This window comes from Tachypleus tridentatus, chromosome 1, assembly GCF_004210375.1.
Source record: "Tachypleus tridentatus isolate NWPU-2018 chromosome 1, ASM421037v1, whole genome shotgun sequence".
Classification (NCBI taxonomy): Eukaryota; Metazoa; Arthropoda; class Merostomata; order Xiphosura; family Limulidae; genus Tachypleus; species Tachypleus tridentatus.
The window spans coordinates 83,462,983-83,486,555 of record NC_134825.1 but is presented as its reverse complement, the minus strand read 5'-3'; the positions used below and the strand labels follow the sequence as shown (position 1 = coordinate 83,486,555).

At 29.6% G+C, this 23,573-nt stretch overlaps 1 protein-coding gene across 1 annotated transcript in view; it reads right to left on the bottom strand.

Moving 5' to 3' along the window:
* LOC143253892 (UV-stimulated scaffold protein A-like) overlaps positions 1-23,573 on the bottom strand; it is a 37,318-nt gene that overhangs the window by 5,995 nt on the left and 7,750 nt on the right. Inside the window, 11 exon segments of the mRNA XM_076508443.1 lie at positions 1,491-1,629; positions 5,146-5,268; positions 6,484-6,547; positions 6,910-7,020; positions 7,023-7,088; positions 7,358-7,517; positions 12,990-13,088; positions 13,612-13,732; positions 14,197-14,309; positions 16,065-16,535; positions 23,132-23,252. Of these exon segments, the coding sequence (XP_076364558.1) occupies positions 1,491-1,629; positions 5,146-5,268; positions 6,484-6,547; positions 6,910-7,020; positions 7,023-7,088; positions 7,358-7,517; positions 12,990-13,088; positions 13,612-13,732; positions 14,197-14,309; positions 16,065-16,535; positions 23,132-23,252 (1,588 nt within the window).

Genomic DNA, 23,573 nt, shown 5'->3' with positions numbered 1-23,573 from the left:
TAAATTTCATACAATGTTCCCTAATCCCGACATCAATGAGCAATGAGTTAGTTACAAATACAGTGTATGACACTTACTGAGTTATGTTAATGAGTTCATCATAACATTTACTTTAAAAATAATTGCTCCTAAGTCTCTTGTTATGAACAAAACTAAACAATCATAAAATATTCACTCACAAAATAAATCAAATAACAATATCTACACTAAGCAGTTTTTTATATCCTGACAAAGTTTCTGTTGTTAGTGAAAATTTCTAATAAGTAATAAGTACCAAAAGAAAGGCTGGAAGAGAAAATTTTAATAATTTTATTACATACTGCCTGCTTTCAAAACTAGTAACCAACAAAAAAATTGTGATAAAAACTGATGGGTACAGGAAATAGTTCACCTGAAGAAAGTTACTTCTTTGATAAGGTATAAAATTTGTTTAATTTTACATGTGATATTAAAAGTATAAGACATATGCAAAGTAGAAAAAGTAAACTTGTAGTTTATTTAGCACTAAAGAATAAAGTTATGTACACAATAAATTGCATTTTCAACACAGTAATTGTACATCTTATTTAACATTAAATAATACAGTCACACAATTATAAATTACAAACATAATATAAAAAAATTAGTAAGTCACACTTTATATAACAATAAAGTAGCCAAAAAGTTGATGGTGGACTGATGCTGCCAACCATTTGTCTTCCCTCTAATCAATAGTTCAAAAATATGGATGTTAAGAGATAGCCTTAGTAGTTCAGCCATAACTTAACAACAAATATAATATCCCACAGCTTATAAGTCTCTTACATATGGCACATTTGGTGTCAACATAAACTAAACCCAAGACGTCTGAATCACTAAGCAACCAAGCCATATGAAATCAAAGTTAAATTAACTTGAATTGATAAAAAAGTTATAATAATAAAGAGAAATTATTATGGAAATTTTCTGATAACTTGGATATTTGAAATAATTGAAAATTGCAATAATCAAAAAACCTAATTTTAGTTAGAATATTATTTCCAAGAGTCATGAATATAAAAAATGTAAAATCAAAATATTAATAGATTATACTAAGTGTATGTATGAAAAGAATTATAGTCATATTACTTGGAGATACTAAAGAATGGTACTAGTGAAAATATTGAAAAAACTTACATTTTGCATTCTGTAAAGATACAGTCTGTACTTTGAAAACATTTCCTGATAGCCATTATGTAACTGTCTGTTATGGTTTTATTGGAAACCTTGTCATAAAGTAACATGTAAGTCAAGATAAAATGAAGAACAGACCTACTTTTTCATGACTGATGCCTATACTCATTACTTTACTAATTTACTAGGATCAACATAATGAGGGTACATTACATACAGAAACAATGATAGTGAATATTAGATAAATATTTTATACAGGATGTATTTACTCATGTTTTTAATACAACCAGTACTGTAAGATCAAACTCAATATAATACACTTATGGATGTACTCTTACTTGTTGATATGACTTGATTATTGTCCAACCCACCTGAAGAAGTAGAAGGTTGACTTTCTTGACGGGGAGAATACTTGCTCTCTGAATTCACAGCATTCCCTTTTTCATCTCGGGGAATGATGGGGCCATGGAAAGGGCACTAAGTGTATGCAAACTTGTTAATAGTGTAAAGCCAGTGAAATTCAAATATATACATTTTAATACTGTAAAATAATTCATTTTGGCTATATATAATTTGTAAAATCAATGTTTTGTTTTGAATAAAATCAACATTTTGTTTACTAGCATTGTAACAACAAAAAATATATCACAGGTAAAGCCTGTTTAAAACAATAAACATACTACAGTACATGCAATGAATACAATGCATTTTAGATAACTAACTTAGAAATTTAGGAACAACAAATTAATGCTTCACATAATAGTATTTGTTTTATTCTAAATTCTGAAAGGACAAAACATTTTCAGAAAGTATTTGGTAGGTTAGTATAACTGACACTTTAGTTGTTGTTATGGTAATCTACAATTCTATCAGAAGTAAATTTCTTCTTACAATATTAAACTTTTTTTTTATCAAGTTTTATATGAACAGAAAACAAAGCCCTATTTCTACCAAAATGCATTATCTGTAGGGAACACATTTTTACCTTATTATTAAAAATGCATCATGACATTTCTAAATGTGCAACACAATTACAACAATTTTTGACCATACAACATTATCTACCTGAAGTAAATTCAACATTCTTAAAAAACTACAATGTTAACAAAATTTTAAAAGCAAGATTTTTTAAAACTATATCATATATTACACATACAAATGTGGGATAATTATTAAGCAATTAACATTAATGATATTACAAAAAATTGCTAACAATAATTTAGATTTATAGTACCTATGAAAGTATCTTTTCTTTAAACACACACAAAAAAGCAGGTATAAAAGTTTTGTCCATGATAGTTAAAAACTGGCACAGATTTATAAGTTACCCAGGACCTCACCATTTACCTTTGTCAAGCTGGGTAACAATGTTTTTCTTAACATTATTCTTCGGTAAGAAAAATTTATATACATAATAACTATCCCTTCTTTTAAATACCTAACAAATTCATTTATTTATGTGAATTGTTTGAATACAATAAACTTAAATAATAGTCAATAAAAATGGAGCTGAGTTATGGAATACCTTCCCATCAACTTCCTTATATTCACTAAACTAAAGCTTATCTGATGTCTTAAAATATAACAAAAGATCAACAGATTTTAAACAGATATAATTTAACATGAAAATACTTTCAGGAATGACGAGAATGACTAACTAAATTACAAAATAACACCTCTAAAAACAGTCTTATAAACTCATTAATTCCTATGTTCATTCTTGCAGGAACTTAATCTAATCATTTTTCCATAAAGCCATATTACTACAGATAACTATTTATTTAACATCAACATATCACTTTCAACACTGGCATTTCTTCTAGTGCATGTTATAAGGTTTTAGTCAGTTACATTTAAAAATCAATTAAACTAATTTCTTATCATGGTATATAAATAAACTGAGCATAAAAATGTTGGTAATAATCCACATTTTAATACAAGTTTTAAGTTCTTAATTCTATAAGGCATTATTAAAAAAATTAATTTCCTCTAGTATGAGAATTGTGACATTTACTAAGTAACTACCTTCTTTAATTTTTTACCATCCCTGTGAGAAGTACAAAATTTAACATAAATTACTCATTATTATTTATCATTACTCAAGTAAAGCACAATTTTTATAGCCTTCAATACTATTAGTTATAGTCATAAATTAGAAAATCAGACCCCTCTTGTCACATCTTCTCTTCCAGAAATAGTTAATAACTTTCTCTCTTATGACTAATAACATATTATTCATAGCTAACAAAAAGCCAAGGTTTCAATCTAATAAACAATATATTTCTTAGATTGTTTTCAGTAAAGAAAATTGTTTATTTTTTTTCCAGTTTAAATATTATTCCAATAAAGATCACATCAGTGAGCTTAGAATAAATTTTAATCTTGTTTATCTATAGTTAGAGAACCAGAAAATTTTGATAGTCATGAGACATTATCTGCTTGCTTTTGGCATGTTATTATTCTTTGTTTGCTTTGGTACATCATTTAATGAAATAAAATATTACTTAATGCAGAAGGATTATTAGAATAAAAAAGTAGGGTTAAATTTCATTGACAATCAACAAGAAAAACAAGATGGCCTAGATAAGTATTTTATTTCTTGTTTTCCATGTGTATTCTTTATTTATTATTATAAAAGTAATTAAAATTTAAAACTACTTAGAAAATTAGTTAGTTTTTTTTTTTTTTTTCATGCAAAGCTACATGAGGGTTATCTGCACCAGCCATCCTTAATTTAGCAATGTGAGACTAGAAGGAAGGCAGCTAGTCATCACCACCCACTGCCAACTTTTGGGCTACTCTGTTACCAATGAACAGTAAGTTTAACCATCACATTATAACACCCGCATGGCTAAAAGGGTAAGTCTTAGATTACAAGTCAAGCACCTTAACCACCAGGCCATGCCAAACCATTTTGGCTAGACAAGGTTAGATTAGACAAAATAAATAATTAATAATAAGCACTTTTCATGAGGTATGCTCATGTTATGCAATTCAACAGGTTAATGTGAGCTATATATTCAACATGTGATTTATAACTTGTGGTGAGAATACTAGTTCAACATAGTTTTTTAGGCAATAAGTTTTATGTATAAATATATCTAGTTTTATGGTTTTTTTTTGCTATCTGAAATCATTCTATAAAAACAAATGGGTAATTTAGATTTATTTCGTTTTTTTATGTGGTTACAAAGTTGGTCAGGTCTTGTACAGAGTAGGGAATAGAGAAGTTCGAAATTTATATAGAAGATTTTAAGAGAATATATTTATAAAATGTGAGATTTTTCAGATGAAGAAAAGTATTTTTAATATTAATGTGAAAATTACTTTGCATTTGGATAAACAAACATCTTTGCACTGTATATTTATGGAGTAATTTTTAATTAAATTATTATAATAAAGAAACTCTTAATGATCACTGAAAGCTTTTAAAATTTTGTAAAGATACACAAAATAGAATACAAGTTATAGTACAGAAACTATGAAAGTCTATTTAGGTTGATTTTACTGAACCTATAGCAAGAAAATAAACAGTTTATAATCTGACCAAAATGCTACTTAAACTTTCCTTGCAGCTATTTTCAAAGATGTGTTTCATTATTAATAATCCAGATCACATAGTATAATATCATAAATTAAATAAGAAATATTAAATTAATAATTATATTTTCAAGGATAGTTTCTTAGCAAGTACAAGTCCATGCATTGTACTGGGCAGAAATAAATCAATATTTGTATTGTTTTATACAGGCAAGATACCATAAATCTACATAGAAATGAGAGCTTGAAAAAGAATTTCCATTTTCTTTGCAAAGTACTAACTAATTATTACAAAATAACAATTCTATGTTATTTCTGAGTTACAAATTGTTGAAATCTGACTAGATGCTCTATAGTCTCAAAAAGGTTAAAGGAGAGAGATCCTCATTTTCTGTTTCTGTAATCTATATGACAGTCATAAAAGAAAATAACCACAAAGAAACCTAAGCATACTTTAAACCTGTCTTGTCGTGGGCACAGTTTCCCATTTGTAAGAGGTGCATTACACTTCCAGTTAACAGGAACAAATTCTCCACTGAAGTCAATAACTCTTCTTCTTAAAGAAGCTATTCCTTCCTGAAATATTCAGTTAAATTATACTTTTAATAATGTTACAAATTGAATATGATTGAGGTACAAAATCATGAAGAAAGTTATAGTGATCACTAAGCCTGATAAAATACCTCCTAACATTAGTCCTAAAAGCATATAATTAAACAATTTACATAGATTACAAATTTATATACACAGTTATCAATTAAAATTTTTCTTGGGTTTAAAAAATTACCATTTTAAGATTAGTTAAACCTCAGCAGATTACAAGGTTTAAAAATTATCATACTAATTTTTTTATATCAAACTTGATTTGTTATAAAGCACAAAGCTATCTGTGCTCTGTTCACTACAAGTATTGAAACCTGTTTTTAGCATTATAAACCCAAAGATGTACCACTTAATCACCAGAAGATCTAAATATACACTTTTGAAACAGTAAAAAAACTGTGTCACATTAACTTTGTTTAACTGTTTTGTGCAATGAGAAAACTCACATTCTACCTTAATAATATAAAAAATATTAACAGTGATAAATTAATAACTTAGAATACAGAAAGACCATGAACTGTTGCATGAAAAAAACTTTATACAAAAATCACTATTTACTATTTGAAATTATTCTATAAAAACAAATGGGTAATTTAGATTTATTTCGTTTTTTATGTGGTTACAAAGTTGGTCAGGTCTTGTACAAAGTAGGGAATAGAAAAGTTTGAAATTTATATAGAAGATTTGAAGAGAATATATTTATGAAATGTGAGATTTTTCAGATGAAAAAAAGTATTTTTAATCTTAATGTGAAAATTACTTTGCATTTGGATAAACAATCACCTTCCCACTATATATTTATGGAGGAATTTTTAATTAAATTACTGTAATAAAAAACTCTTAATGATCACTGAAAGCTTTTAAAATTTTGTAAAGATACACAAAATAGAATATTAATTATAGTACAGAAAATATGAAAGTCTATTTGGGTTGATTTTACTGAACCTATAACAAGAGAATAAACAGTTTATAATCTGACCAAAATTCTACTTAAACTTTTCTTGCAGCTGATAAATTAATAATTTAGAATACAGAAAGACCATGAACTGTTGCATTAAAAAATCCTATGAAGATGAAAAAAACTTTACACAAAAACCACCATGAAGCTTCCTCATGAGCTGTTTTTTCTGGAATTTATGTACATAAACCTTTACTGTATACATGCAACTCAAATAGCATAAAACTTACCTGAGCTTGGAACTCTGTTGTTTCATTTTCAATTGGTTGCCAAAACTTGTGAAGAGAATCAAACCTGTAATTGTTATACATATCAGCAACAGAATCATTAATTCAAAAACGTTAATACATATTTAACTTTATTTATACTGTAACATCATTGTTTTAGCACAAGTTTTTCATTATATAATTTTGTTGTTTCCAGTAATCCTACTTTCAAATAAATAAATGTTTATTTTTGATAAAATAACAATACAGGAAATTTAAAATATTTAGTCACATGCTAAATATACCAATATGATGGTTGGAATGTGTGAAATATTTTACATTTAATAATATAGGAAATTAACTCAAAAATATAAAAAAAACTTAAAGTATTTAACCTCACTATGAAGTGTATTTAAGAAGCTTTATCTCATATAAAATGAGTATACACACTTAACAACTGCTGGAACTTCTAGTTTTTCTTCCTCCCAGTGGTACAGGTCAATATCATAAGGTCGGTGAGGTGCTTTTTCCAACAGGTTAGCTTTTACAGGATCATGCATGTTTTGGAAAGAAGTAATAAATCTTCACTTGTTGAAGGACTATTTTCTTCTTTTATATTTTGTACTGAACTGAAAAAAATGTATAAAAAGAACTGTATAATAAAACAAAACACAATAAAAACAGAAATTTAATTCATTCTGGCTATTTCACTAATTATTTTACAAAATTTTCCTATGCTAAAAGTTTCTCAAAAATCCCTGATGCTTTAACAGTTATTACTTTAATGCTTATAACATTTCTAATATCATAAGAATAGAACAATTTTATTAATGACATCATATTTTTTGTGTGTGTATATATAAAAAACAACAACACACACTCACTAGCTTATTCTCACCTTTGATTACAACTGGACATTTTTGTATAAAGTGCTTTGACATTTGTTATCCATGAAGTTGGATCCTTATGTTCATCTGCATTTTTGTCTTTTATGTTCCATAATCTAGAAGTACTTGGATGAGTATTCTTGGAAGAGTTAGGTAACTGTGAAGATAAACCTGTCAGCATGAACAGTCAATAAAACTTTAATCAGTTTCTTGAAAAATATACATATTTTCCTTGCATAATTTTGTTATTAAAATAATAAGTTATATTTGAAATATGACAGTATGCATAATAAAACTAATTTAAACATATATAACTTACAGCATAGAAAACAAGTTTAAAACCGAGCCACAAAGACAGTACTATTAACTTCTATGTGTTTTGATTTGATGCACATTGTATAGTTTAATTGCATTATGAAAAACTCTTAGATGAAGTTATTTTCAACTTCAGATAAATGTTTATCGGTTATCTAGCCTATGCTAAATAGAATATTTTGAAATGAGGTGTTTGTATAAATTCAAAGTCTTGGAAATTCTCAAATTTTATTTTTGTGAAATGTTACAGTACCTCACAAAAGCATTACTTCCCTGAAAAGTTTCCACATTTTGTTGCTATCTGAGCTTGCAATCATGAAAGTTTCAAATGTGCTTTATATTTAGAATATACACAACCTACTCCAAACTGAGAAAGGTAAAAAAAATGATGACATTGTTTACGTTAATTTTTAACGAAAATTAGAATATTCTCAGTTGCATAAGTATTAAACCACCTTGCTACAGTAACCTTAAGTCAGTGCAGGTTCAAAAGATTGGTTTGAAAGATCACAAAATTAGCAGAATGGTCTCTGTCTGTGTGTAACCAAAGTTGTTTAACTTGACTTCAGAATAGATGCATCTGGTTAATCCACAATGCACATGGTGATACAACAAACAAACCATGAAGACCAATGAGCTTTATAAATAAGTAAGAAATAAAGTGGCAAAGAAGAACAGATCAGGATAAAGTTTGAAAAAATTAAAAGTCACTGATTATCCCCTTTCAGTATGATGAAGTGTATCTGTTTGTAACACCTAAATCAGGCCACACTTCCCAACTAAGCAACTTGACAAGGAAAATGATTAGGGATGTCACTGTGAAGCCAACAGTGACTTTGAAAGATATGCAAAGTTCCACGTTTGAAATGAGAATCAGTGTTCATACACAAGCAACAATATTCTAGTCCCTACACAAAGCTGGCCTGCACAGGCAAATGCTAAAAAAGAACTACTGAAAAAGAACAGTCTTAAATCTCACATGGAGTTTGCAGCAAAGTATGTAAATGATATTGTAGACATGTGGCAGAAGGTTTTAAGATCAGATGAGGCAAAAATGAGTTTTTTTTTGTCTAAATTCAAAGTGTTACATCTGGTGCAATTCCAACACAGCACATCACCTAACTGTCGAGCATAGTGGTGACAGTATTATGTTACAGGGATGCCTCTTATCAACAGGAACTAGGAAGCTTTTCAGGATTAAGGGGAATATGGATAGAACAAAGTACAGACAAATTGTAGAGGAAGACCTGCATGATTTGGACCAGAATCTAAAATTGGGGCAGAAATTCACATTTCAGCAGAACAATGACCTAAAGTCAAAGTTATACTAGAATGGTTTTTAATAGAAGAAAGTGAATGTCTTGGAGTGGCCCAGTCAAAGGCCTCACTTGAATCCAGTGGAAAGTTTTTAGCAAGGCTTCAAGATTGAATTCATCAATAATCCCCAACAAATGTGTCAGAATTAGGACAATACAGCCAGAAAATATGGGTAACAATTACACCATTCCATTATAAAAGTCAGGTAGAGACCTATCTAAAAGGGCTCACAGCTGCCAAAGGTGTTTCCACCAGGAACTGAGATAGAGAGTTAAATACTTTTGCAATCAGCAAATTCCAACTCGTATATTTTCTCTGAAGGTTTTACTGATATTGAATTTATCTTACACATAACAGTGTTATGTTTGATCATTAGAGGTTTGAATTAAAACAGAGTTCATTAAGAGACAATGTTTATATTTTATTTCATCAAAATGTGGCATTATTGGTATGGATGAATATTTTTATGTGGCACTGTATAATAATTTTTGTTGCAGACTTCAGGTACTGATTTTTATGTCTTCTACATTTTTGATAAATGTATTTATTAAATGAAATTATAAATTTCATTTTTGACTTGAAAAATGCCAGATGAAGTTTTACTGTGATTCCAATCACTGGTGTATAATAAAAACAACTTTTTACTACAAAATTATAAGCTGAAAGCCTTTTCAATTGTAATCATAAGGTTTTATTTAATTTATGAAATAATTTAAAACCTAGTTTATATTTGTATTCATTTATATATATATTTTTTAATACTTCATTTCAGTGATTTGCTTTTTGAAAATGCAAATCAACAGTCATGTAACAACCACAATATAATGTTGTGGTGGAAAAGGCTTACATCTGAACTACATTTTGATTTTTTGATATTGGTTTTGTAGGTGGGGTGATGATACACACACACAAGCATACACAAAAAACATTAACTGATCAGCCATTTTCTATACAAAAAATGTTCACACACTCAATCTGTAAAAATAAAATAGAAACCCTATAACATAAGCACTTTCGAAAGGTAGACCTTTACGGGGTCTCTATTTCATTTATGAAGACTTCTTGGTTCTACATGTTTTTAGAACATTGTGAATATATCTCAAGCTGTAAAGATATGTTCAAATTTGGGCTTTCGATTTTTCAAGATGTGGATATCCTCTTTACTTATTGACATTGAAAAACAAATGAATTTGTATGAAATTGGGGCACAAGAACTGACTGTCCAGAAAGAACCTTGCAACAAACCATGGTAAGCAAAGTTTGCTGCCTTGTAAGAGGTGAAATACAGAAACACAAAGGTAAGCAATGAAAATTGTCCACATGCCCCGGGCAAAAATATGGAACATAATCAAGGAGGATCATTTAAAAAAAGCAACACAAGTCACATGTACATAAATTGTTCTCACAACATATCCATTCAATTACATGTTTCAAGTAGCTGGAGAGTTAGAAAGATATTCTTGTTATCTCATAAGATGAAACACAGATGAAGTAGTCAAATGCACCATCTGTGACTTTCTGTATGTTCAGACTGTTGAAGTTGAAACTGGCTCTGGAAAACTATTTTCCTCTTACACTAGATTGTTTATCTAGAGGGAAGTATTTTGACATAACAGCCACATGACAGAGCTTTTCAAAATGGAAACTACCCTGCAGGGTTATTGTTAAGTTGCACAATTGTTGAACAGAGCATTGCTGGATACAGTAAAATGGACTGTAACAATGTGATAAGGCTCAAAAAATGATGGAATATAATGTCTAATTTAATCAGTAAAATAAAACTTGATACAGTTAAGTGTAAAATGATATAACTAAGTTTAACATTTATGAATCTGATCTTGTTTGTAGAAATAATTTTTGTATTATATTTCAATATAATAATTAGGTACACCATGATAATGCAAGCTTAAAAAATAAAGAGTGTAATTGTGATGAAAGATGTTTAGAGACATCTTTTCTTATAGCACCATATTACAAGCTAGCATTTTCTAATTCAGAGTTGCAATGTTGCTCTATGGAAATGTATTCAAATTGTACCAAGTTTATGTACACAAAACTAAAATATCAGGGATATGAGACCACCTTGAGCTCCAAAAACTACATGTGTTCAGCAAGGCATTTAAAGGAAAGTAATTCACAGCATCAAAGTCTTTGTGCATTCAAAATATTTGAAAGTTCCATAATTGCATGAACATATAGAAACCAGTTCTGAAATGTCAATAGCAAAAACTATACATAAGGAATCAGGCTGATAAAGGAAGTTCAGTGTGGAAGTTTGTTCTATTTCATTTTAATAGATACAATGACTTTACTAGCCATCATATTTCAGGTAAACTTGTTTTAAAATATTTCTGTCAATTCCCCCCCCCTTCCCAAATCCTCTACATTAACTGTAAAGTTTTGATAAAATAACCTTATATTGTACTAAGTGAAAACAATAATCATCAGCCCAATTTATATTAAACTATAAATATTGTTCTAAAATATGTTCATGTTATTATGCATATATCATTAAAAACACTGATTGTATAAACTACTCCAAGCTGTTTACTGTTTGTTGTGGCAAATTTACTAAGGCTTTCTGTTGCTGTCCCTAATTTTGTACTACTACCAAGAGGAAAGCAAGCCAGTCAAAAGCATCTATCATTCACACTAAGAGGTCGACTGTAACTCTTATAACACACACAAGATTAAAGGGCATGGAATGTTCTGTAGTACTGTATAAATACAAACCTGGTTTGGCAGCCTATCCACAGGATCAACCCATACCCAATGGTTACTGTTAAGTACTATAGAAATGTCTTCTAAAGTATGCTGTGCTTTAACCCTTTCAGTTTGACTAAACTCTTTAAACTCCTTTCTCTGCAAATCACAATGTTTTATTCAGTTGCATTCAAAATTTGAATATTTTATTCTCAATGTATTCTAATGAAATTATCATTATCATGTACATTATAATTTAAAGTTTTACATAAGTTTGAATTCCTTTTTATAAAAACAAATCTGTAAATAAAAAAGTTCTCATTTTAAACTGCAGTTTCCAACTGTAATTTTAAAACTGACATGAATTATTCATTACTAAATACATCAAACAGCTAGATCACTGTTTGCTGATTTTGTCCTTGCTAGCACTTATTGTCTTTCACCTAGATACATATTAGTAAGACAGACAATTAAATTGTATTTATATTTAAGTTTTAAAATTAATGTTTGAAAGGTTTAATCATTTTTTAATATAACATGAGCTTTGCTACAGTTTGCAAGGATTAAGTAACTCTACAAATGCAAAAACATTTTACCAAGGATACTGTAATTTGCCTCAGAGCACTAGCTGGCATGTGTTGAAAAAAATAATAAATCATAAAGAACATTAAAGGAAAATAAAAAAATAAAAGTGAAATGATAAATACCTGAAATTATGAATATAATTGAAAGAAGATATTTCAAGACTATTTGACAAAAAGTTTAATGGTTTGTGTACATATTTCTATTTCTTCAGTTGAAACATTTTATTGCACTGTACATTGAAAATAACAGCTACAGTTAGCAAAACAACAGAGAAAATGAAAATATAAACATTTACTTAAAAAAAAATTCAGATGTTCTAGAGGTTATGTAAATGAAATTTGAAAACTATACAAAAAAGTAATTTCTATACTAAATATAAAAACATCTTGCACTTGAACTATTCAAAATATAAGTGCAAATAACTATAATAAATAACACTTTTTAGTAGAAATAGAATAAAAATAAAAATTAAACACTTCATTTTTCTGAAACTACATGTCTTTAGGAAAGTTTCTGTCAAGTTTTAAACAATTCCATCACAAGATTTATTTTTGGAACAAAATTTGGAAAAGTTACTTAAAGTGAAAGGGTTAATAAAGCTTAATTTTAGTTAAGTTAATTAACTTGTTTATGCTAAAAATATCTCAATACATATTTAATACAACTCTTTAAATAAAAAATATACGTTGAAGGTATCTATCATTACACAAACATAACAATTACCATATTCACTCCTCATATGAGGAGGAATAACAGGCTCATATCCTTCTTTTTCTTCCACCTCTTCAAAATCTTCATCTTCATCACTATCATCTTTACTTTCTAAAATGTAAATATAACTTTCTTCTGTAAAAAAATTATTTGATTAATATAAAACACTGAAAAATATATAATGTTAAATAATGTTCTAATGCAGTAGTAAAAGATGACAGAACACTCCCAAAAATACCAATGCACTCCCCACCCCCAAAAAAATACCAATTACATTGAATCTACAAGTTATTTACCACAGTGAAGAATAAACACAATGAGCAAATGTTCTTAATGTAGAAAACATAAGATGGTGGAACATCATATCAGTAGTTGTATTAATACTAAAATTAGTGAACAACGAAATTTTATCATAAGTATTCAGTTTCAGCAGGTGTTATGGATGTCAAAAGACAATATACACTGCAAAGATTGCCTGTATGTAGATTTTATCATTTGAACAAACTACTGTATTACTTAACAGTTCATAAAGAGTAAACTATTGTATATTGATTGTTAACATCATTATAAAGTTGAGACTGAATGTCAGAATTAGCAATTAGTGTTTAAAAGCTTTTAGCCAAATAAAATGTACCTTTCTCAGGTTCTTTTTCAATCTTTAACTCATCATATTTTTCAATTGAAGCTTGTAATAATAGTTTTAGATCAATGGCTTTCTTCAGTGAATCTGTACAGTTGCTACCTTTTGTAAAAATCTGAAAGGGGAAACAGAAATTCATATCACTTAAGATTTTCCAAATAATAATAAAAATTTAAATTGAAAAGATTAATTGAAAACTTTTACCTCATCCCAAAAGTTTTGGTAGATATGTTTTAAGAATTAAGAATTAGAATTTAAGAATTTAGAATCACTTTTTTGTTCAAAGGAACTCCTACAAAGTTTTAAAAATTACTTGAAAATAAAATTGAATTTGGAGAAAAAAAAAGAAAAACAACTTTTGAATTTACATTTTCATTAATTACATTATAAACTAACAAAAAATCTCATATCCAAATTAATTTTATATTATTTCTGTACTCTGTATTCTACATACTTGAACAAAATGGAGAATACATAATTCTCTTTCTATAGTACATATAAATGAAATGATTCCTGTGCTTCAGCTTGATTTGGAAGAAGAGTTAAATATTGCTATGAAGCTAATTGTATTAATCTTACCTGGATCCACTTGAGTGTAACAGGAAGAAACTTTATTATCTGACAATGCAAGTCACGAATATTTTCCAAAACAGCAGAATTATTTTCATTTTCTTTCACAGCCACTCCTCCATCTAATGATGGTTTATAACATATTATTTATTAAATTAAAACAAACACTTTCATATACTTTTAAGCACTGACACAACTGATAATTTATGAGTTACAAAAACTTTCTGTTTGACTGTAATTAAGCAAAAAACTAAACAATGGGCTATCTGTGCTCTATCCACCATGGGTACCGAAACCTAGGAGCCAAAAGCTCTTATAAGCACAGTTAGATTATTAATATAGCACATCATGCAGAAAAGGTTTACACAACTTCAGGTTTGGAAAAAGATTCATAGATTTTAGATTCGTACACATTTAAAAGCTGTGACTTCAAGAATTAAGTAGTTCTTTAACTTTTCATCTACATTTAGCACTTGGTTTTTCTTCACATTGGCTTTAATGCCCAGCTGAGATTTAGTTTTCCCATTACAATTTAATAGGCTGAGAGACAAAAAACGTGTGTATTAAATTCAGACAGAAAGCTGAAATGTACCAAACTTTCCTCCCAAAACTGCATATATCTAAAGATTACATCCAGCCATGCACACAATTTCCCAACTCGAATTCAATCCATGATCAAGTTACGCACAAAACTGGCCATATTTAAACTAGAATTAACTTTTTACACCCTATTAATTTTACTTAGTTTATTTTAACTATACAACAACACAAATATATAAATATTTTTCTAACATCAAAAAATATTTTAAAATATTTCAAAGTCCATTAACAGAAAAATGTACCATCTGAACTTTTGTATGATATGACTTTTTTCAGTAACACCAAAGTTACAATGCTTTGCAAAAGTATTCACCACCCTACAATGTTTACACATTTTGTTGCTGCCTGAACTTGTAATTATGAAATTTTCAAATGAAACTTTTTATTTAGAATCAAAACAATCCATTCTGAACTGACTGTAAAAACTAAAAAAAAAAACACTGATATCATGTAAGTGGGGCTTTCAAAGAAACTTAGAATATTCAGAATTACATAAGTATTCAACTCTCTTGCCATGGCCACCCTAAATCAGTTCAGGTTCAAAATATTGGTCTGAAAGGTCACAAAATTAGCAGAATGGTCTCTGTTTGGGCGTAATCAAAGTAGTTTAACTCAACTTTAGAGTAAATGTATCTGGTGAAGCCATAAAACACATAGTGACATGACAAACCAACCTTGAAGAACAAATTGCTTTTCAAACAAATCAGAAATAAAGTTGTTAAAAAAGCAAAGATCATGAGGTTACCAGAAAAGTCACTGATTATCCCTTTCAGTATGATGAAGTGCCTCATTAAAAAGTGGACTGTGCTTCATACTGCCCTTCCAAACTACACAGCAGAACAAGCAGCAAAGAGGTTAGATACGCCACTGTGAAGCCAACATCAACTTTGAAAGATTTGCAAAGCTTCATTATTTTTTAAATTCATCAAAATATGACATTATTGGTAGGAATGAATACTTTTGTATGGCACTGTATGTTGATATATATAAAATATTCATTGTTTAAATCTTCACATACTGGCTATTGTTATTATGCATATTAATGAGTTTAAATAGTAGATGATTTTATACATTTAACTAAGTACAAAAGAAGTTAATTGAATATTTTCAGGATTTACATATCTTGAAACAAAAATTGGTATAATTTAAATATAATTGTTTACAATTATTACCTTGTTAAATATAGAATCAAACATCTATTCATGACATCACAACTCATTTATTCTGCAGTTAATGAAAATTTAAAAAAATATAAATTATATTTTTAATATACTTACCTTTCGGAATTTCAATATGTATTTTATACATCTTATCTCTTAAACCATGATTTCGAAGAGAATCTTCCTCAGAAAAAAGTTCTCTAAGCACATTAATATCTTCTTCATCATCTTTAGAAGGTGAAGTATTTTTTTCTCTTTGTTGCTGAGTTGGTTTATATTGGTTTGTCATAGCAACTGTTTTGCTGTTTTGAATATCAATTTCTGATAAGGGTAACAGCTGATTATTTTTTATTATATCCTTGGACTTTGATGAATCTTTATTTTTACAATATACAACTTCAGGAGCCTCACATACAGCAAAACTGGTGCTACATCTGGCACCTGGATCATCTATATTATCTGATCTCAAAGACTGCATAACTGACTTTTCAAAGTCTGCTGAGGTGAAAAGTGTATCTGATGGAGGGAGTAAAAGCTGAAAACATGTTTCTAATTGTGTAACAATACTGTGAATCTCCGCAGCCTGGTCTGAAACAACAAAAAATATTATACATGTTTTTCTAAGTATGTAAGATCTACAGATCTCTTATGGCCCCAAACAATAAAAATACATGTTTTTTTAACAATATAAAGATGCTGTAGATACTGGATCCTGGTCTAAAACAACAAAAAATATTACACGTTAAATATTAAAGTTAGGAAGATAAGTTTTGTTTAGAGATATGAACCCCACTTCATGAAAATAGCAATAACTTCATGGTAAGTATTTTAATTTCCTGAAAACGTTTAAGTCATTATCAGAATTTTTTTAAGTTACATATTTGAGTCATACTTTAATAAGGAAAGCTTTTATAAATAACTACATATACCCAATTTTTTGAAAAACTAGCATTTAATAATTTTGTAAAAATAGTCTTTTTTAATGGTGTTATTTCAGGCCTAGATAAAAAACCTGGCAGAGTAACAGTCAGCTGAAAAAGTTTCTAATGTGCAAACACCTACAGTGTATGGTCTAAAAGAACAGGAATGAAACCACATTCCTAAAAATGGAAGTATCATGAAAATTTCTTGTGACTGATCTAACAGAGTAAAAGAAACATTAAATGTCTTCCTATCAGTGCTATAAATCTCTGGCACTTGGTTCATACCAACAGAAAAATGAAATACACTCTGGCTTTTGGCTGTCTGCCCTGATAGACTAACAGAAGTATTTAAACACATTTTTCTGTCACTTTCAGGGAAAAATTTCACATCTTTGTCAGTGTAAAAATGATGTAGATCCCTTGTCTTTGACCCATAACAGCATAAATGTTTCAATACATGTAAGAATATTAATTTTTGCATCCAATCTGACAGATTAACAGAAACAGTTAAACAAGTTTCTGTATTAGGATGCTGGAGCTCCCCAATTTAAAAGTTTGAAATATTAAAACAGGGTACAGACATATTTGCCAGTCTTTTTCAATTGAATGCATAATTTGAGCTATAACAAAGTAATTTTTCTGTGTATCAACACACTCCTGCTGATTTAAAAATGGTCCAATATGTAATTGTTCAACTGTATTATTTGGAAACTATAAAGTGAAGCAAGAATAATCTAATTTAATACAAAGTATATTAAGTCAAAAATATACATAAATGCTCAAACTTGTAAAGTATAATCAAGGTTCTAGTGTTAAAAATTACACAGGTTTTATGTTAAGATTTCATCATTAAGAGTACACTTTTATTGGGTGTTAAGAAGGCCCAGTCAAGGGAGTGGTTAACGAACTGGAGAAACATTCATGTACAAAACAGTTTCATTTAGAACAGCATATATATATGGTAATCATTTTAAATCATTTTTAAAAAATCTTTTACTTACAATAAGATGAACAGTACTTTTCAAATAACACTAGACAATCAGTTACCAAAGCTGTTAATATACTAAAGTGTACTATAAGTAGAAGATACTAAGTATCTTAACGTGAAGTTATGTAGTGAACAAAATGCTGACCAAGTGCCTACTGAGAACAAAAACTGAAATATCTTAGATGCTGAAGGTTGCAATGATGACCGGTGAAGTGGACAGCAGGATATTGTCTAAGTGCTTGAAAAAAGGGCAGTTTAACATGTATGGTAAAATGTTCTACATGGAAAATTCTACAAGTTAAACATGAATTCGCAAACAGAACATAAAATTTGTTCCTAATTTTTGAACTAAATAAATGAGTTAGTTACCCATATTCAGCTTGAATTAGTTGTATTCTTGACTACATATCAATGTTTAATTCACCTGTATGCTATCTTTCAGACATTTTGTGGCAAGAAAGATGAAGCAATGTTTGAGAGAAAACTTTTGTATAATAGTACATCGGAATTCTAATTGTATTAAGATGCCTGAATCTTCTCATAAATCTGTCAATTGTTTTGTTGTTTTTTTCCCAAATGATAAATTTCTTGTATTCATATTCTGCATTCTATATTTTGTGAATTTTGACCCTACTTCCTTCTTTCTCAGATGCACTTTCTATAACTTCCTGAAGTTGGCAATTAATGTAACATTTAAGAACTGTATCTTACTGGTATCTTAAATCAACACTTTTTGCAACTGATTCATTTCTGTACAGTACCAAAGGTGTTACATGATGATAGGGTCAAATCACTGTTATCAAATAATGTGAATCATCCCCCTATTCATATCTATCAAATTCAGACATGATGACATGTAATTTAAAATGCAAGTAATTGATCATTTTACCTGTATTATGTATATAATAGTTTCATACAATCTTGCCTTAATTGTCACTTTGAAATGTGTAAAAAAAGTTAAAATACTTCAAAATAAAATTATTCATGAGCCATGGCTACATCTCTGTAAAGACACATGGATGTTAAACTCATGGAGAGCTGCTGGACAAATGGCAGTTACCCAATCATAGCATCGTAAGCTGAAATTGTGGAACAGCTTCTAAATCAATATGCAATTGTTGAAATCCATAAGAAGAATTGACGATTAGCCATGGCACAAGCAGATGATTTTTATCTGGTTTGGTACAATTATTAGGTACAAACTGTATGACTGAATCAAGTGTTTGAAGCCATCAATGGGTGCCATTTCAATGAATAGATAATCAGAAACAGATTTTACAAGGATGATTGATTTGTCAGATGCCTAATGGCATGCAGTCTCCTTATATTACACAAAAAAACAGCTTGCCTGCAATGGTGAGAAGATGGCATCAAATATGGAGCAATATTCCTTTTGTGGGTGCAGCATGCTTCATCTGTTACATGTAGGTAACAGGCTTAAACTTATTTCAGACCCACCTTATTACCATGTAGAAGCTTGGTGTGAATATAAATATGCTCTGTTGGGCATACAAACCTATAAATCTTGTCAAATGGTATAGCTAATGACTTGAATTATGAGGACCAATGACCTTTTATTTGCTATATTCTGGTGCAATTGGTTCCAAGTTCAGTATAAATGGTAATAATGCCATCTCCTATCATGCTAAGCCAGTTGACAGATTCCTTGAAGAAGAGACTAAACTAAAGGAGTGACATTCACACTCATTGGACTTCAACCCCAATAAGCATGTTTACAATACTCTAGGAAGATGTGTTTTATAGTATCAAGTATTTTCATGCACTAAACACACCATGAAAAACAATTCTTTTCTTCAAAGGAGTAGTTGATGGTAATCAGTACCTTATCAACATTGATTTTCAAGCACATAACTTTGGTATTAAGTTACGTTTTCTGTTCTTCATCATCATACTCCTCACTGAAGTGAAATTTCATGAACTGTAATAATATAAAAAACATATCTACCAAAAGTTATAATTTTCCTACACTGAAAATTTATTTATGACAAGTACTTATTTCACTCTCATACATAGCTATTCTCACTCAGTGCTGCCTTGTATTTGCAAAAAATATTTTTTGCACATCATTAGCCTTTCACTTCCATGTAACCCTCAATTCATGGTTAAACTGATTATTGCATGAAAACTCACATGTAACAAACCTCTACCAATAGTAGTGTCACACACTCACATAATTCAGGTGACTCTCTCATGCTATTCTACCTAACTATCACTTTGAGTTTAGATAGAAATGTAAGCACCAATTGACAGTGGGGAAGAAGGGTGGAAAGTGTGAGGCAAAAGTAAGTACCTGTTGGAAATACATTTTCACTGTAAGAAAATTATAACTTTCAACAAAGTACCTTACTTCTGCTCACATATATAGTTAGAATTCCTCACTGAATAAGTGAAGGTACCAGTGTGAAGAAAAAAGCAGAAACATCCTTCTGAAGTTTACAAAGGACATCCTAAGGAGGGAACCCTCTAATACCAGGATTATACATGGGAAACCACACTGCTTCTGTACCAGGTGTGTCTTTGTCTAGATGTGGAAAAAATGTGACAGATCTGAGCAGAAAAATGTGAGAAGCACATCCCAATGGGAAAGAAACAGTTGGATAATGTTTCTAACCATAATAGATTACAATTTAAATCTCAGAATATGGATAAAATAAGGGATGTTCCCCAAGGTGTAAAGTGGCTAGGGCACAATGGACCATACACAGCAAGTCAACCGTGTCCAAAACTTGACTATCAAGAACAAATATCCGTGTGAGGGTAGGAGAAAGATTACACCATTGATACGTCAACTACATTCCAAAACTCGACTGTCAATAACTGAGATCCATGAAGGGGTGGGAAAGAGGATCATACCATCTTCATCTCAATTTCAACCAATTGGAGACAGATATCCCACCACTGATCTGTAAGTAAGGCCACATGTGAGTTGAGTGAAATAACATACATATGTGTGTGTATACAGATTCATCCTACACAAATCAAACTATCTCAAATACACTAACACCTTTGACATCAAAGGATAGTGTTGTAGTGGAAGAGGAAGAAAAAGAGCAACAAACAAATGCACCCACCACAATCAGCAAAACTGGGGTAGTACACTCAAGGTGAGTATGTGATAAACCAGAAACATCCCAAACCTGTATGAGGACTTATGTTGATTGATTCAGCTCTAAATACGAATCTCAACCACTGAAAACCAACATCCATGAGAGGATACAATAAGGGATCTTGACCAAACATAAGAGACTCTTGTTAAACCTAATCGAACTGTGCAGGGCAAAAAACGTTATTAAGCTCTAATTTAGAAACCCTACTCTAACAGCAATAAGTACAATATTGGAAGAAGTGTGTTTGCATCTTAGATCCAGGAGTTCACTTCACACAAACAAAGTTAATATGAAAAAGTATCATGTATAAAAGATAAATAATAACGAAAATGTAATTATGTATTAACAATAACATATGCATGACATGAAATGCTTTGATGAAAAACAAAATAGTTAATCTCATTTAAAATACTCCAATAAGAGGAATTACAGGTATTGTCACACATAAAAGACCTATGCTAAGCCTAATCTAACATTATAAGACAAAGAATACAACTAAATTCTGAATTCTATGAGTACCAATCTAACTGATATTACTTAGTCCAAATAACAATACATAATAATATTATCAGTAAAAATATTCAAAAACCATCACAACATTACATCTACTCTTCCCCAAGTCTGCAGACTGTACTTTAAAATATGATTTTGTCATGTAATAAATATCATTTAATTATTTTTTAAGCAACATATGTTCATAACTTTCATACAAATCTTTGTCAAGGCATTATAACGATGTTCAAAAGTAAATCATAGCATTATTGAAGTTTAAAAACTCGTTCTGAAATATGCATATAAATAAAATACACATAAACATACTATGAAATAAGTGACTGCTGCTGCTGAAGCATACTTTATTTCATATATACTGGACAAAATATAAAATTTAAGATATTATATATAGGGCAAATAAATTATTGTAGAAAATTAGCTTGTTTCATTCATATTCTATACTAACATTTAAAAGATAAGTTGGAGCATGTATCAAATGTGTGTAACATTTATTTAATGTAATTCTCAAATAAAGATGAAATAATAAATCAGTTAGCTTTCATTTCTGAGCAGATCCAAGGAACAAGATCTTTAAGTAACATATTTATAATTTTCTTTTTAGAAAATTCCTGTCCATCCCAATTATAGGTTATATCTGTCTTACATTATTATGATTATTTCTCATTTCTTATGTGATTTTCTTTCTTTATCAGTAATTTTATTACAACAACTTGGCTTTGAAAACTGCTAAAGCCAGGGTTATATATGTATATAGAATGATTTGAATGAAAGGTGGTAAAACTAGTCTCACCCTGATGTACATGCCTGATGAGCAGTTACTAAGCAAACGTTATAAGGTGAACAAACATCCTAAAGGCTGAGTTTCACATATGCGATTTATCTGTCTTTAATAGCGTGGATATACATCATATTTAAGATTTGTGTAAAATTCTGAATATTTTTTTACATGATACATAAGCTTTTACTGGGAAAAATAGGCTTCGTATATGTTATCCACTGTGCTTGTAATTAAGCACAAAGCTACACAATGGGTTATCTGTACTACGCCAGCCATGAGGTATCGAAAGCCGGATTCCAGCATTGTAAGTCCTCAGACATACTGCTATGCCGCTGGAGGCATATCCACTGTGAATGATGTTGTCTGTTGGTAATCAGTGTTGCACGGGCCATTTATTCAGTTTCTCATGCAAAGTTGTTTCTTGTGGACTTTTCTTGAAAAGAATTTCAGCACAAAGTTTATTTGTTTCATGACTTTTGAGGAACAAGTCCTATTCAGCTCTACTAATCACAACTACAAACCTGGCTATTGCCAATGTTTAAATACAGCTAAATAAAGCATATTATTGATTATTTACATCAAGCAGAGCAAATAGTGGTTACAGCAGTAATTTATGAATTTTAAAGATACTGACTGACTGGAGTTCATGTTGGAGGTACACAAAAAATCTAATGGGAAGTTTAAAATATGTGAAAACAAACCATGTATCTGGGATTTTGTATGTGTTTTTAAAATCTTTTGTCTTTATCTTGAAAGAGTTCTCTATTCTCCACTTAGTGAAGTATTTCCATTATGAGAGGGAAATTATATATTCGTGGGATGTCGATCAAACCTTTCCAGCCCAGAAGATGTACCTTGCATTTCCTTCTGGGCTTTATTAACTTTTTCTTGCTGGATGTTTTCTAAACGTTGTCTCTGTTCCTCTTCTCGCTGAAGTTGTGCATGATTTTGGGAGTCAATATGATTGAAATCAACCTATAAAATTATAGATATTTATTTGTCACATTACTTAAACTAAAAACATTGTAGTTTATAAGATCTTTAAAACTGAAATACTTAAGTACAAAAATTATATTTATTTAAGTAGTAAGTCTTTGATACAGGGCACTGAGCACATTCCACTGTATGAATAGCTTACATAAATCTTATCAAAAGAATCTGTTATTTTAAGAGCATAACAAAAGATAAACCATTTGGTTTCAGTTTATTATCACCTAAAGTTTCTTTGAAGTTTACATCTTGTTAACTGTTTGAACTAGAAATTTTTCAAAGTTGTTTTAATATGCAGTTCCATCC